Source organism: Monodelphis domestica, chromosome 6 (assembly GCF_027887165.1).
Source record: "Monodelphis domestica isolate mMonDom1 chromosome 6, mMonDom1.pri, whole genome shotgun sequence".
In the NCBI taxonomy this organism is placed as follows: Eukaryota; Metazoa; Chordata; class Mammalia; order Didelphimorphia; family Didelphidae; genus Monodelphis; species Monodelphis domestica.
In genome coordinates this window covers 143,075,073-143,090,328 of record NC_077232.1, presented here as the reverse complement: position 1 = coordinate 143,090,328, position 15,256 = coordinate 143,075,073, and the positions used below count along the sequence as shown (strand labels likewise).

Genomic DNA, 15,256 nt, shown 5'->3' with positions numbered 1-15,256 from the left:
TGAAGGCTGTCAATCAGTTACTTTGTAGCTTCTTTGCATTTTGTAACTTCCCTCGCTACACTACACATGCATTTCCGCATTTCCGCACTACTTATTTAGAAACCCAATTCTATTCAATTAAAATATTTCATACCTCTCTCATATAATCCAGGTTTATGTCATTAGCCTCTTGGAATAATAGTTATATTTTATAAGTTGATTCCCTTGTAACTGGCTGCAAGCTGCTCAGTAAAAATTTCTGGTCAATTTTGTACTATTCCCTTTGGGACCAAAGTCTGACTATAGTTAAATTTGAATGAAGTGTTAATATTTCTAAATAATTTATGATATTGCATTGATGTTAGTTCTCCCATAAATATCATAAAGCCCAAAAGACCATAAAGTTTTAGCTAATTGTTCATTTCTTCTTTTCTTCATCCTCTTTTTTAAAATAGCTTCTGCGACATGGTGTTGGATTGTCAACAGGTTCTGACAGTGAAATGATTACTCAGTTGCTGGCCTATACACCTCCACATGAAAAAGATGACAGCCCTGACTGGGTAGCAAGGTAAGGTTAAAAGTAAAATGCATCAATAGGACTAAAAAACATTGCTTCAACATTTATCTGTTATTGAGATCTATTTATTTGTGTATGTGTTTCCATATGTAGATATACGTAGGTATAACTACAAATATGGATAATTTAAATTTTTCTCATTTCAGGATTAAAAATTTAATGAAGGAAGCCCCAACATCATATTCATTACTTATTATGCACAGAGATGTTATTTATGCAGTAAGAGATCCTTATGGAAATCGTCCCCTGTGTATTGGACGTCTTATTCCTGTATCTGATATAAATGGAAGAGGTAAAATTCTGTGAAATAAAGAGAAATTGTCTAAAATTGAAAAAAGAAATCCAGAGCAGTTACCTTGAAGTGTTAGAAGGTAAAGAATGCCATTTTATTCTACCAAGACAGATTTTATAATAATATCTGTCCCTGGACACCTCCTGTCAATCTTCTGTGGATTTCTTCCTTGTAGTTATTTACCATTTCTGATTAGGAAGTGAAAAACTAAATCTTCACTTCTGAATGTCGCATTTCTCCTGCTCTGAAATATCATGTGATTGTTTTCTTTTCTTCTTGTCAAATGTTGATTGATTCTATCAAATCATAGTATTAGAAGGGAACTCAAGGATCATTTAGTTTTTCATCTGTTCCTAACCTAATAAGAAACTATAAAAATAGAGATAAAGGAAATGAAAATATTACACATTATTTAGTTTGTACATTAATTAACTAGTCATAGTCTTTAAAATGTAATTTTGTTATACTTGGAAAGATAACTTTTCTTTTTTCCTTTTATAGGAAAAAATAATTCTGAAACTGAAGGATGGGTAGTATCATCTGAATCCTGCAGTTTTTTATCTATTGGCGCAGTGTAAGTCCTTTATAATGTATTAAATGTTAGTTTTTAAAATAATAACTGAATTTCTAATGAGAACTTTAGGGATCATAGGTTTATAGTTGTAAGGACATTAAAGGTCAAATAGTTCAAATCCCTCATTTTAAAGGTAAGGAAACCTAGGCCTAGAAGATGTTGAATAATTTGCTCAGGACCCTAGAAATTCTAAATAACAAAGATAGTATTTGAACACAAATATTCTGAGTACAAATTCAGTGCTTTTTTGTTGCTTTTGGTAGCTTGCGATTTGAAAATTATTTATAAAAATATTTTTAGGAAAAAATTTAATATGATAAAACATTCCTAGTTCCCAATATAGGTTCTTTTAAAAATATGATTTAAAATATTTTATTTTTCCCCAATTACATGTAAAAACAATTTTTAACATTTTTTTTTAATGTTTTGAGTTATAAATTCTGTTCCTTACATATTGCTCTCCCTTCTCCTCCTCATTCTTTTTTGAGATGGTAAGCAATCTGATTTAGATTAAAATACACTTTAAAATTTTTAAAATATCCCTCACAAATAAATTAAGAATACTTAACAGATGATTATCTGGTAGGGCCTTCCTTTTGGAGACCAGTTAAAAAATGTGGGGGGGGGGGCTGGCCCACAGCCCTCCCACGAAAGGAAAGATAGAAGGTTGACCTTGGGGGAAGTGTTGGAGCCAAGGAGATGGATAAGAAGCAGGCAGACACACACGTAATATTTAACAATCGAGCTCCACAGAATAAGCTCAGCTACTTAGCTTTCTCTAGGACATGAAACAGTTAAGTAGCTTCGAATCAACATATGGGAGTAAGCAATGAACATGGAGTTTAACTGAAAGAAAAGCCAGGATCCCTTACCGCCTGGGCTGCAGGTACGGATCAGTCCGGCTTGAGGAGAGGAGATCAAGAAAGAAATCACCAGTCCCTTAGAGCTGGTACTCTAAGCAGGGACCATTTGAGGATAGGAGATTAAGGAAAAAAGGTCTTTCCGAGAGAGATAGAGAGAGAGGGAGGAAGTTAAAGTTGAGCTTGGCCAAAGGCCAAGCTCCAGGAAAGACAGAGACAGGTGAGGGGTGATAAGGTAAAGAGAGCTGGCTTTCTATGGCCCCTCATATTTATTCTCATTGAGATGCAAATGTACACAATACATATTGATGACTACACAATGGATTGCCATTGGTTCAATTGTAAATTACGACAAGGTATAGGTGTGGTTTGTCTCAGCCATGTGAGCACAAAGAAACAAGAAACCTGATTTTGAGCCTAAACCTGGCGGATGCTGGGATCAAGGGTCCAAAGGCTTTACTTGCCATGCACAGGACTGAGCATGCGCTCTCCTAAGACAATCTTTACATTTTAACTATTTCCCTTGACCATAGATAGGTGTGGACTGCTACAAAAAATATACTTAATCTTTGCATTGCCAGCATTGCCCTTTGATTTCATCAATCAGCAAACTTTTTTTAAGCATTTATTATAGGCCAGACACTGTGGGAAGCCTAGGATATATAATTACAAAAATCCCAATTCTCATTGAGCTTATATTCTAATGGGAAGGGGGAACCTAAATATTAAGTTAATCAAAGTACTTTTTACATTTAGAGTAGTTAAATATAATTTAATAAAGGTACTGTTAATACTTTGGTATTAGTGATTCTATCCTAATGTAGATATGTGTTGTTAATTTTCAGAATAATGAGTATTGGCATTTAGGACTGTTTCAAAAATTTTGCTTTTTTTCCCCCTAAGGTATTATCGTGAAGTTTTACCAGGAGAAATTGTGAAAATATCCAGACATAATGTTCAAACTCTTGATGTTGTACCGAGGTCTGGAGGAGATCCAGTGGCTTTCTGTATCTTTGAATATGTTTATTTTGCAAGACCGGATAGTATATTTGAAGGCAAGAAACATTGTGCTTTCAATTTTAATTTAGGATACATAGTTATCTTATTAGAGGTCTTCTTATTCTTTTCAGCAGAAGTTGTTGAAATCTTTAGCCAAATTTGTTATCTCATCTTTTCTGCCTCTTCATCTTGAGTTTGTTCAACCTCACTATCAGGATGTGGTTAGCATTCTTCACCTGTCTTCTGTAATTGTTGTTGATTATTGTATTGGTAAGAATTCTTAAGTCTTATAAAGTTGTTTTCTTTCTAAAGTTTTTATTGAATAAATTGTTATGTATTCTCACTTTAAAGAAGTTTACCAAATTTTGCTGAAAATGTCCCTTTAATCATTTCTTAAGTACAGTAATATTCTATTACACTGATAATTTATTTGTCCATTCCCCAATTAGCAGTCACTGTCTTAGTTTCCATTTCTTTGTCACTATAAAAACAGCTGGTGTAAATAATTTGGTATAAATAAATTCTCTTTCTCTTTGAGGCATAGGCCTAGAAGTGGTATTGCTGAATCAAAGGGCACTTTGTTGACTTCTGGAGCATAGTTCCCAGTTTATTTTTACAATGGCAATACCAGTTCACATCAGTAGGTTTCAAAAGTCACTTTAGCTCCAACCCCAGTGGAGTTGTTTTTTTTTTTAACTCTTACCTTTTGCCTTGGAGTCAATACTGTGTATTGATTTCAAGGCAGAAGAGCAATATAGACTAAGCAATGGGGGTTAAGTGACTTGCTCAGGATCACACTGCTAGGAAATGTCTGAGGCCAGATTTGAAGCCAGGACCTCTCATCTCTAGGCCTGGCTCTCAATCCAGTGAGCCACCCAGCTGTTCCCTCTAAGTGGAATTTTAAAGATTGTGGTAGCTTGATATTTCATAAAAGGATGAAAATTCTATGGTCTAAACCTATAATTTAAAATAATTGTGCCCTTTTTTAGGTCAGGTCTGACTCTGTGACCCTGTTTTGGGGGGGTTTACTTATAGCAAAGATTCTGGAGTGATATGCAGTTTCTTTCTCTAGCTCATTTTACAGATGAGGAAACTGAGGCAAAAATGCTTAAGTGACTTGTCCAGAATCATATAAGTCTGACAGGAAGGTGAATCTTTCTGACTTAGGCCTACACTCTGTTAAGGGTAAAATTAGGGATAGCACTTTAGGAGGTAAATGAAAAGGGGAATCAGCCTAAACTACTCACCAAGCACTCTAAGAACCCTGCCACGAGCTCCCAACACTGAAACAGCCCAATACCAGAGCAAGAGCAAGAGACCTGCGAGAGGAAGTGACAAACTATATAGACCATTCTTTACATCACTTACTGCACCTCACATGTACCATTGGTAGCTTAAGCTTGACTTAGGACAGCCCAGGGGGTCTGTCAGTTGTTTCTTATTTGTCACTTGTTAGCACATGTTGGTCATAGGCCAACTATCAATCCTTAAGTAGGGATGTATACATTCCTGGTTGCTAGAATTCTAAGACTAAGCAGGGTGGAGAAAATCTAAAATTCACAACTCCATACATTGTACCACCTAGCTACCAAAATAATCATAGCTCCTTGTCTTTCCCTTTCATTTAATTCTAAGATTTGAATTCCTTGGATCTTAACATTCTCATTAAAGATGTGATACTTTATATTTAAGTAGTGTACCAAAACTGGTTTATTTTTCCTTTAGTTTTCATAACACATTATAAGAAATTATGTTCAGTATCCATATTAGATACATGCAGTATTGGTAATATAAATAATTCTCTTTTAATCATATCAGGTCAGATGGTATACACAGTTAGACATCGTTGTGGTCAGCAGTTGGCAATTGAAGCCCCTGTGGATGCTGATTTGGTCAGCACAGTTCCTGAATCAGCCACACCAGCAGCACTTGGTTATGCAGGAAAGGTATTTTTCCTTAGGTTTTTTTTTTAATCTAATTAATGATTCTAGTAGTAGTTGAATAAATTAAGCTAGTGATACTTCATTCTAGGGATAGTTAGGGAAGGAGAGGTTTGTGAGGGTGGTACCTTAATTTACTCATTAGCTTTTTTAGGAGGTTATGAAATGTTTTTCATTCCAGAAGTAATTACAAACTTGCCAAACTTACTGTAGACTGTCATTTTAAAGAGATACAGTGTTTCTAATGCTATATATTCTCTTTATTGAGTTTTTCTTATAGCTGGTATTAACCCTTTTAATTGTCAATTTGGTATTAGTGTGGTAGGAGTATTGTAGTGGAGTACCATAAGTTTCTCTTATTGACTCTGTGGTATCAAGTCTTTTAATTAAAGATTTAGATAAAAGCATAGATGACATGCTCTTCAAATTTGCAAATTGCATAAGTTTGGAAGTGATAGCTAAAACGCCTTGGATACCAGAGATAGGGTTGAAAAGGATTTGACAGGGTAGAATATTTGTGCTGAATATCATAAAGTGATATTCAAATTTACACTTTGGTACAAAAAACCACAAGTACAAGATTGGGGAAGAACAACTAGAAATGAATTATGATGAAGATTTGGTTGTTTTAGTGGACTTGAAAGCTTAATATGTTATCAGTGTGTGGTGGCATTTAAAAAAGCTAATATTTTCTTAGTTGTAAATTACAAGAGACATAATTTTTAGGATTGTGGAAGATGAGAGTCTCACTGTAGTGTGTCCTAAGCAGATCTCATTTTAGTCTTAGGATGTTCCGTTGTGGGCACCATGGTTTGGTCAGATATTGATAAGTCAGTGTCCAAAGGTGAAGTACCAGCATGATGAGTAGCATTTAGTCTATGCTGTATCAGAATTAGTTGAAGGAACTGGGAATATTTAAACTAGGAAGAAGAAACGGGGAGGGCGGGGAGTGGGGTGGGTGGTGTGAGAGAGTTGTATCTAAATATCTGAAGGGTTGTCATGTTAGGGAGGGATTCAGTTTCTTGTTGGGCTTCAGGTTTGGGGGATGATTGAGGCAAAAAGAACAAACATATATGAAGACCATAATGGGTGCCAAACACTGAGCTAAGTGCTTACAAACATCTCATTTGATCCTCATAGCCACCCTGTGAAGTAGGTGTTATTATTCATCATCTTCATTTTACAATTGAGGAGACAGATGAATTGATTGACCAAGATTTACAGAGCTAATATCTGAAGTCATAGTTGAACTTATGATGTCCTGACTCTAGGCCCAGCTCTCTCTCTTCTAGGCCATCTAGCTAGCTGCCCAGGTGGCAGAACCTGGAATAATGGGAAGAAGTCAAGAAGAAGCCAGTTTAGACATAACATCAGGAAATTCTCAAACTAAAATTGTTAAATTGCTATACTTATTCAGAGAGCCATAATAATAATTAACAAAATTATTTTTCTCATATGTTTATCCTCTCTTAATTCCTCCCTCTTATCTGGTTTAGAGTTTTTTTAGGCAGTGCCAAAGCTTCATAATACTTATTCCAAAACAAAAATAAGTTTTGTGTGCTATAAACACATTTTATCATTTTAAATGTCAACATATAAAATACTTTAATAATACTGACTGTGTATCCATTTTATGTATTTATAGATATACATGCATTTTTTCTCTTCTTACACAGTGTGGCCTTCCATATGTAGAAGTCCTTTGTAAAAATCGGTATGTAGGAAGAACCTTCATTCAGCCAAATATGCGATTAAGACAGCTAGGCGTGGCAAAAAAATTTGGAGTCCTTTCTGATAATTTTAAAGGCAAACGGATTGTTCTAATAGATGATTCCATTGTAAGAGGCAATACCATCTCACCCATAATTAAGTTGCTCAAAGAATCGGGAGCAAAAGAGGTAAGAAATTTTTCATTTTGTGGACCAGATGTATGAAGAAGTTTGTTAGGAGTATAAAGAAATTTGAATTATTTAATCTTTGGAAAAGATCAGTTGAAGCTTCAATAAAAGCAGCAGCTCATGAAGAATAAGGATACTGTGAAAACTGACCAGAACAGGTGGCCTACAGAAAAGAGCTTTTAAGAGGAGCTCTGATAAATTCATGGTAGTTGGGGAAAAGTCTGCTCACAACCTCTAGAAAGAAAGATGTCTTTGTTTTTTGGCAGTATAACAAGTGATAAGAAAAATTTGAGAAATTCTTTTTTGAAGAATAATGACCATTTCCCAATAAGACAGAACTAGTTTAAATGGTCTAAAATGAAGATGAGATTTGTTACATGTAAAGATTAAGGCTCTTCTCTGTAGTTCTTTAAAACAGGAAAATTTGAAGTCTTAATGTTGTAGGATAAAGAAAGTGCCTTTGAGTTAATGCAGAAAATATTGGCTTTTCCCCTGTCGATCTAAAGTTGTTGTTCTTAATGTTTGGGAGAATACATTTTTTATTAAGTAATATTCACCTTTTCTCAATAACCAGAATTTTATCTTCTTTAAATATTTCCTTGCCAAGGTTCACATTCGAGTAGCTTCACCACCAATCAGATTCCCATGCTATATGGGAATAAATATACCTACAAAAGAAGAGCTTATTGCCAACAGACCTGAATTTGATGATCTTGCAAAATACATAGGTGGGCATTTAATTTAAATTTTATTTGTAATTATCACTAATAAAAATATTGGCTTATATTTATATTATGTTTCATAGTTAAAATACACCTTTTACAGACCTGTTTTTCTTCAAATCTGAAATGCTTTACATGTATAACAGATCAAATTGTTTACTGTCTTTAAGCAGGGGGATGTATGTGTAGGAGGGAGACGATTTGGATCTTATAATTTTTGAAAACATGTTGAAAATTGTTACTACATGTAATTGGGAAAATAAAATATCTTTGAATTTAAAAAGAAATATGAAACACTTAAATATTGCAAATAATAACCTCCGTAAGAATATGGTAAAACTGAAGTTTAAAGAAGTCGTGATTTGTCTAAGGTTATAAAGTGAAGCAGAAACCTTATTTAGTTGCTTTTTGTGTTGTACTGCCCTGTAATTTAAAGACCACATAAATATAACGTTGGCATTTTCTGTTAAGAACATTTTCATTACTTGTTTAAAGTAATATTTGTTCCTTGCATTCCATCTTCCATTTTTGTGTCTTTGTATTCCCCTTTTCCCATAGCCACATAGTCTTTTCGCATCACCTCCTCCTTAGAGAGCCCCTTGTTCCTTTAAAATACAGATTAAATATTACCTTCTATACAGAAATCCTTTTTGGATTTCCCCGCCATTGCTGATTTACTCCTTCTTAACTACTTAATCTTAATTTTGAATTCTCCTATGTAATGTAAGTTCTGTCAGAATAGTGATTGTTTTATTTTGTCTTTTTACCCATAAGACTCTACCCAACCCACTTACACAGATGTTGTGCAATAGAGATAGCTCGGGGCCAAGTATCAGGTCTCTTTAGACATTTGCCAACCTTGGACCCCAGGCAGATCATCCTGGGCCTCAGATTCCTCATCTGTAAAGTGGGGTAATAATAGCGCTTCGCTTCCTAGAATTGTTGTGCAGATAAAGTGAAGTAATTTTAAAGTGCTTTGCAGACCTTAAAGCTATGTAAATACTAGCTATTATTGTTGGAGCTTAATACATGCTTGTTGATTGATTGGCATCAATGCCACTACTACATATAAGCCATATGGAGTTGGTCAATCCCTGGATCAATTAGAAGTTCAATTCATAACTCTGTTGTGGGCAGGGGATCTTTTCCTACTACATATGGGCCAATTAAACTTGCCCTACTAGTTGAATCCAAAGCCTTTCACTGGCATCTGTTTGTATTTTTTGGTTATTTTTTAGGATATAATGAAATGCTCTAGAGGGACAATGTAGTGAAAAGACTGCTAGACCTGGAGACAAAGGATTCAGTCCTGTTCTAACATTAACTGTGTGACTAAGGGCAAGTCACTCAACTGCTAAGCCTCTGTGTGCTTTCTAAGGCTGGTTTAGATGGATTTCATGTTGCAGTAGTTCTTGTATTGTTTAAATTGAAAATTCTTGGCATGATCCATTAGATTGTAAACTCCTCTTTGAAAGCGGGGTCTCTCTTTTGCCTCTTTTTTTATATCAGTGCTTAGCACAGTACTGAGCACATGGTTGGTGCTTAATAAATATTTATTGGTTAACTGATAGATCAGATTTTTTAGTTAAGATTTCTTTCAGGACAAGCCTCTTCAGGGTTTTGCATACTGTCTTCTACATTTCCTCAGTTTTGTTGATGATGGGCAGGTGATCTTTGTGAAGAATATGAACATATATGCAAATATATGAATGATATAGATAGGTATCTACCTATAGATAAGTGGATAAATATCTTTCTACAAAAGACCATAGAAATCCATGTTACTTATCAAGGAAAATATGATTTGATGTGTTTATAGAATGTACACAAGGAAACTGTCACTTGCCATATGTATAAATATATATCCTCTGTGGAAATTGAACCATTTGTAAATGAGCCTAGTCACTTAGCACTTGACTTGAATCAGCTTTCTCAATGCAGAGAGGACTGATTTTTTTTAATAGCCTTAAGAATAGCTAATCTGTGAACTACACAGTGCATATGTAAAAACATTCATCACCATTATTTGTAAATCTTTATACCATCTGCTGCTAATTTTTCTCAATTGACCCTATATTTAGTTTTGCTCTGGTTGCCCTCTTTCATACCTATTTAGTCTATAGCTGTGAATATATTTCATAATCTCCTTAATAATTACTTATTGACATCCTGTTTATGGGTATGTAACTTTTGCTGACTCAGTTACTTGAATAACTTGTTTCCCATTCTCAATATATAGGAAAAAGAATTGTTTTTTTGTTAGCTTTGAGTATTTTTATAATTATATTAGTATGTTACAAATTAATTTTTTATTATTATAGTTCAAGATTTGAATCGTTTTAATGGGATATGTCCATTTTGCTAGCAGTCCTATTTTATTCTTTAATGTGAAATATGGTTCTGAGGTGATAGCACAAAGAGTGTGACTATAAATATTTTTGTATAAATCTTTTTCCTTATGATCTCTTTGGGGTATAAACCCAAAAGTGGTATGGCTGGATAAAAGGGGAGTTTTTAGTCTTTTTGCGCCCTTTGGGCATAGTTCCAAATTGCTTTCCAGAATGGTTGGATCAATTCACAGCTCCACCAGCAATGCATTAATGTCCCAACTTTGCCATACCCCCTCCAACATTTATTACTTTCCTTTGCTGTCATGTCATGTTAGCCAATCTGCAAGGTGTGAGGTGGTACCTCAGAGATGCTTTGATTTGCATTTCTCTAATTATAAGAGATTTAGAACACTTTTTCATGTGCTTATTGATATTTTTAGTTACTTTATCTGAAAATTGCCTATTCATGTCCCTTGCCCATTTATCAGTTGGGGAATGGCTTGCTTTTTTGTAAAATTGATTTAGCTCCTTATAAATTTGAGAAATTAGACCTTTGTCAGAGGTTTTTGTTATATTTTTTCCCAATTTGTTGCTTCCCTTCTAATTTTGATTGCATTAGTTTTGTTTATATAAAACCTCTTAATTCAATGTAATCAAAATTAATTACTTTACATTTTGTAATATTTTTCTAACTCTTGGTCTTCAAAATCTTTCCTTTCCCATAGATCTGACAAGCATATTGTTCTATGTTCACCTAATTTATTTATAGTTTCCTTCTTTATATTTAAGTCATTCATCCATTCTGAATTTATCTTGGTGTAAGGTGTGAGATGTATATCTAAAACTAATCTCTCCCATACTATTTTCAGGGACAACCCTTTTGATTGAGCATTTTAACATGTTGTTAAGCCAGCTCTGATAGAATTTCCTTATATTTGTACTAGATGGGCAGTGCCACAGTGCTATAAATATTGGTACCACTTTGACTTCAGTTAGACTTTCATATTTCTAGTTTTCCCATTGATATGAGCATTAGCTTGATTTATTTTCTTCTAAGCTTGTCAGTAGTGGCTTGTTATATGGCATGTTGCCTATGTAGAGACTGTGTGATTGGGAGTTTGTTGCAAGATGTCTCTAACATGCACTAAATCACAGCATGGCATTGGTTCATCTCATTAATGTTCTTTTTTTTTTTAATCCATAACTTCTGTCTTAGAATCAATACTGTTTATTGGTTTCAAAGCAGAAGAGTTGTAAGGTCTAGGCAATGGGGCTTAAGTGACTTGCCCAGGGTCACACAGCTGGGAAGTGTCTCTCATTCAGGTTCTTGAAGTTCAAAGGTTGTTTGTTTGATATATTCTACAATAATTTCATAATATTTCCCCATTTAGTATCATAATTCCTCCCTCACTCCCAAGATTATGTGATCTCTTCTACCTTAGCTTTTCTAGAGATTTGTACAAAGGCCTTTTCCTCCTCTTATTTTTTTTTAAACCCTTATCTTCCATCTTGGAGTCAATACTGTGTATTGTACATTAAAAGACCTTTTAATGTATACATAATTTATTGGGAGTATCATCCTATGAAATGCCTCATTACAAACCACTGGGATGGAGCTTGCCGCCATGGTCATATCAATACTTTGTGAAAACAGCAAAGTGCCAAATGCCACCACTGGTGCTGGAGCTTGGCCTCTCCTGTGTGTGGGGCCCATCCACGTGGGGCTCCCTACAGCCACTCTCTGCCTCTCTCAGGATTTCCAGAAAGAGAGGCTCTCCCTCTTGGGACACCAGAAACCCAGAACAAAGGCAGCCCCTTGTTCTCCTGGAGTTCTGGCTCAGGTCTCTCATCCCTTTTTTGGTCTCTAGGTCTGAGCTTGCGGTGAGGTAATAGGATTTAGTGAGCTTTCTTCTAGAATATAAGGGAAACTGATAATTGTAATAAAATGGATAATCTGTGAGGAACTATTTCTGGTTGGAATATACTCTGGCTGCTGTGACTAGAGAGGTACTAGGGAACATCTGAGGCTGCCTAGTTATAATGGAGATAAATGAGAGATAATGAGAGATCCTGCTAGAGGGGATTACTCTGGAGATGCCTATTGATCACTAATAGCTAATAAATCAAGATATTTCCTACCCTCTTCCTCTCTGAATGCCATCCTTTACCTCCCAGCTTTCCACCCATGCCTCCCTGCCCCTTTTCCCCTCCCCCCTGTTTCTTTCTGCTTAGATCAGGAAAAGCCAGTCTCTATTGGTCAGGAACCCAGAGAAGAGGTTTCTCCCTTGGTCAGAAAAAGAATATCAATTCCTCCCCCTGGCCAGCTTCCAAATGCCTCTTCCTGGGAACATTCCGTTTGGAATCTTCACCTTGATTGACAGACAGGTCTTTCACCTTGGTCTGCATGCCTGGCTTGTCCTGCAAAATCCTCTCCTTCATGCCTCTTCCAGATAATGAGCTGTTCTTCACTCCCCTCCCTTCCTCTCCCCTCCCCTCATTTTTGAAAATTTAAAGGGATCAGATGTATTGTAATGGAATTTTTAAAAAACTGTGTCAGGGCTGCTAGGTAGCCCAATGAATAAAGAACGAGGTCTGGAACTGACAGTCCTTGGTTCAACTCCAACCTCAGACACTTTTAACTGTGCAATCCTGGGCATGTCGCAACCCCAGTGACTTAACCCTCACCGCTTTTTGGCTTTAGAATTGCTATTTAGTATCAATTGTAAGGCAGTAAGCTAGGTTTGTTTTAGAGAAAAAAATGTTTGTGTCAAAGGCCAAGGTGAAAAGTTGAGGTTTTAAACTGGAACTCTTGAATTTTTCTCTCTGATATAATCCCACTTAAAGTGGGGTTGCCTTCCACATTTCTTACTTCTCAGCCCCAATTTCAATACCCAGCATTTCAGATCAGACCTATCTAAGATAGAACTTATTTCTGTGCTCCTGTTTCCCTATTTCTATGGAGAACATCATCACCCCTTCTTCTCCACAGAATCAATCCTTCCCTTTACAATGCTGCCTCCCCCTGCCCTAACCAGGGGTTTTCTGATCCTCTCTGTGGAGATTTTCTCACATCTACTCCATTTTCTTCCTTGGACTTCTGTAAATGCTGCAGAGTCTGCTTATGACTTCTCCCTTCTTTAGACACTGTTGCCCAGATAATGAACCATGACTTCCATGCTCATCTGTGGTGCTCTCTGCCTTCAAGAGCTTCTCCCTCATGTTGGTCTTATGAGCCTCTGTAATTTAGTTCTTCTATATGTTTATACCCTTATTTACCTCTTTTCACATTATCTGTGTTTTGGCCCATTGGTAGCTTTTCCCCAAACTCATCATGCTGTTTTTTTCATGCATTGAAAAATGCATGCGACCTGCTGCCATTTTGTTTAGTTCTCTGTGGTTGTCTCCTGAAATTATCTGTATTCAAACTAAATCAAGTTTCTTTGACCTTTGAAAAGCTATTACCCAATAATTTGTGACTTAGAGAATTTGTGTGTGTGTGTGTGTGTGTGAAATGAAATCTTACCTTTTACTTTATGGGGCACAAAAATTTTTTTTTAGTCCTACTCTGTACTTTTTATACTATCTATGACCCTTTTTCTTTTCCCTTTCCCCCAGGGGCAAACAGTGTTGTATATCTGTCCGTGGAAGGTTTAATTTCATCTGTTCAAAAAGGGATGAAATTGAAGAAGCAGAAAATAGAGAAGCAAGAAAATATAATTCAAGAAAATGGAAATGGTCTGAAATACTTTGAAAAACACGGTCATTGTACAGCATGTCTCACAGGAGACTACCCTGTAAAGTTGGAATGGTGAATGTGCCATGGGGCAGTGGGTGGAAAGAGGGAGGTATATTTCATATGGGATGTAAAATTGACCTTAAAACAAATTTTATTAGATTTGCCTTATGAATGAGTCACTAAAAGTAGCTTTTAAAGTATCAGATCCTGCCACATGCTTTTTTTTGCCTTTACATTTTTGTCAATTATTTGTTTTCTTTATAAGATTTAAAAACCAAAGTGTTTTTACTTACTGACTATTCCAGATTAATTATACTTAAGTAATATCTTAGGAACCTTAGGTTTTCCTTTTAGCTTTATTAAATAGCTTAATAAAAATTCTTAGGGCAATGTTAATGGAATTGTAAACATTTTATTCCAAACTATCTAATGGTAACTCAGAGGACAAAATTCAGTTTTGTGCATGAGAAGATTTCAGTTACCATACTTGCCAAAAAAATTCTTATAGAATTTTAAACTACTTTTATTTAAGGAATAAATTCCCTCATTTATTTTAGAATGCTTTTATAAATGAACTTTCTTAATAGATTGTGGCTTAGGATAATAATATGAAAGGAAATCCCTTATCATCTGCTGTATTGGTGTATATACTGTTTAACAGTTACACTTGTATAGGAGGCAGGTGAGTTCAATAGATGTCTACAACTTCAAGAATGACCCTCAAAAGTTAGAATGATGGGAATTTGTTTTACAATGGAGCTGTGTTGTATGGGAAACACTGAGCTATAGATTATAATTTGTTTACTCTTTAATACCCCAAAGTTTTCCACAACTGAAAAACAAAATGGTAATCTAGCCCAGAGGTTCTTAACATGGAGTTCAAATAATTTTTAAAAAAAATTTCTTGACTATAACTTAGTAAACTTATGTTTTTTAATATTCTCAAGGAAAAGGGAGGGGGAAAGAGAGGGAGGAAAAGATTTTGGAACTCAAAATTTTAAAAAAATTGAATGTTGAAAATTTTTGTTGACATGTAATTGAGAAAAAAATAAATAAAAATTAAATGTTTAAAAAAAGCAGTTTGAGAAGGGGTCCATCTATAGGCTTCACCAGAAGCGAGCGGTCCACGGAACCATAAAGAATCTGTGGATATTGTGTATAAACTAGGAACCACTCTAGTTTATTGTGTTTTATTTTGTAATTCAGGCTTTGTGAGTGAAGCTGAATTACATTTCACCATTTACTATGGCCCAGCTGGTAATGATAAAAAAAAAAAGATGTAAAAGCCTGCCTCTTATAGCCTATAGAGAAGAGGAACAGAGTAATTGAAAACAACTTTTACTTTATTT

General features: G+C 35.3%; 1 protein-coding gene across 1 annotated transcript in view; it reads left to right on the top strand.

Annotated features, from left to right (window-relative positions):
- Positions 1 to 14,983, top strand: part of PPAT (phosphoribosyl pyrophosphate amidotransferase) — a 60,340-nt gene extending 45,357 nt beyond the window's left edge. The window contains exons 4-11 of the mRNA XM_016423235.2: positions 435 to 547; positions 703 to 848; positions 1,350 to 1,422; positions 3,186 to 3,337; positions 5,100 to 5,227; positions 6,898 to 7,119; positions 7,727 to 7,847; positions 13,787 to 14,983. Coding sequence (XP_016278721.1) covers positions 435 to 547; positions 703 to 848; positions 1,350 to 1,422; positions 3,186 to 3,337; positions 5,100 to 5,227; positions 6,898 to 7,119; positions 7,727 to 7,847; positions 13,787 to 13,983 — 1,152 coding nt within the window. The 3' untranslated portion in view covers positions 13,984 to 14,983. The remainder of the gene's footprint in view (positions 1 to 434; positions 548 to 702; positions 849 to 1,349; positions 1,423 to 3,185; positions 3,338 to 5,099; positions 5,228 to 6,897; positions 7,120 to 7,726; positions 7,848 to 13,786) is intronic.
- Positions 14,984 to 15,256: the final 273 nt, after the last annotated feature.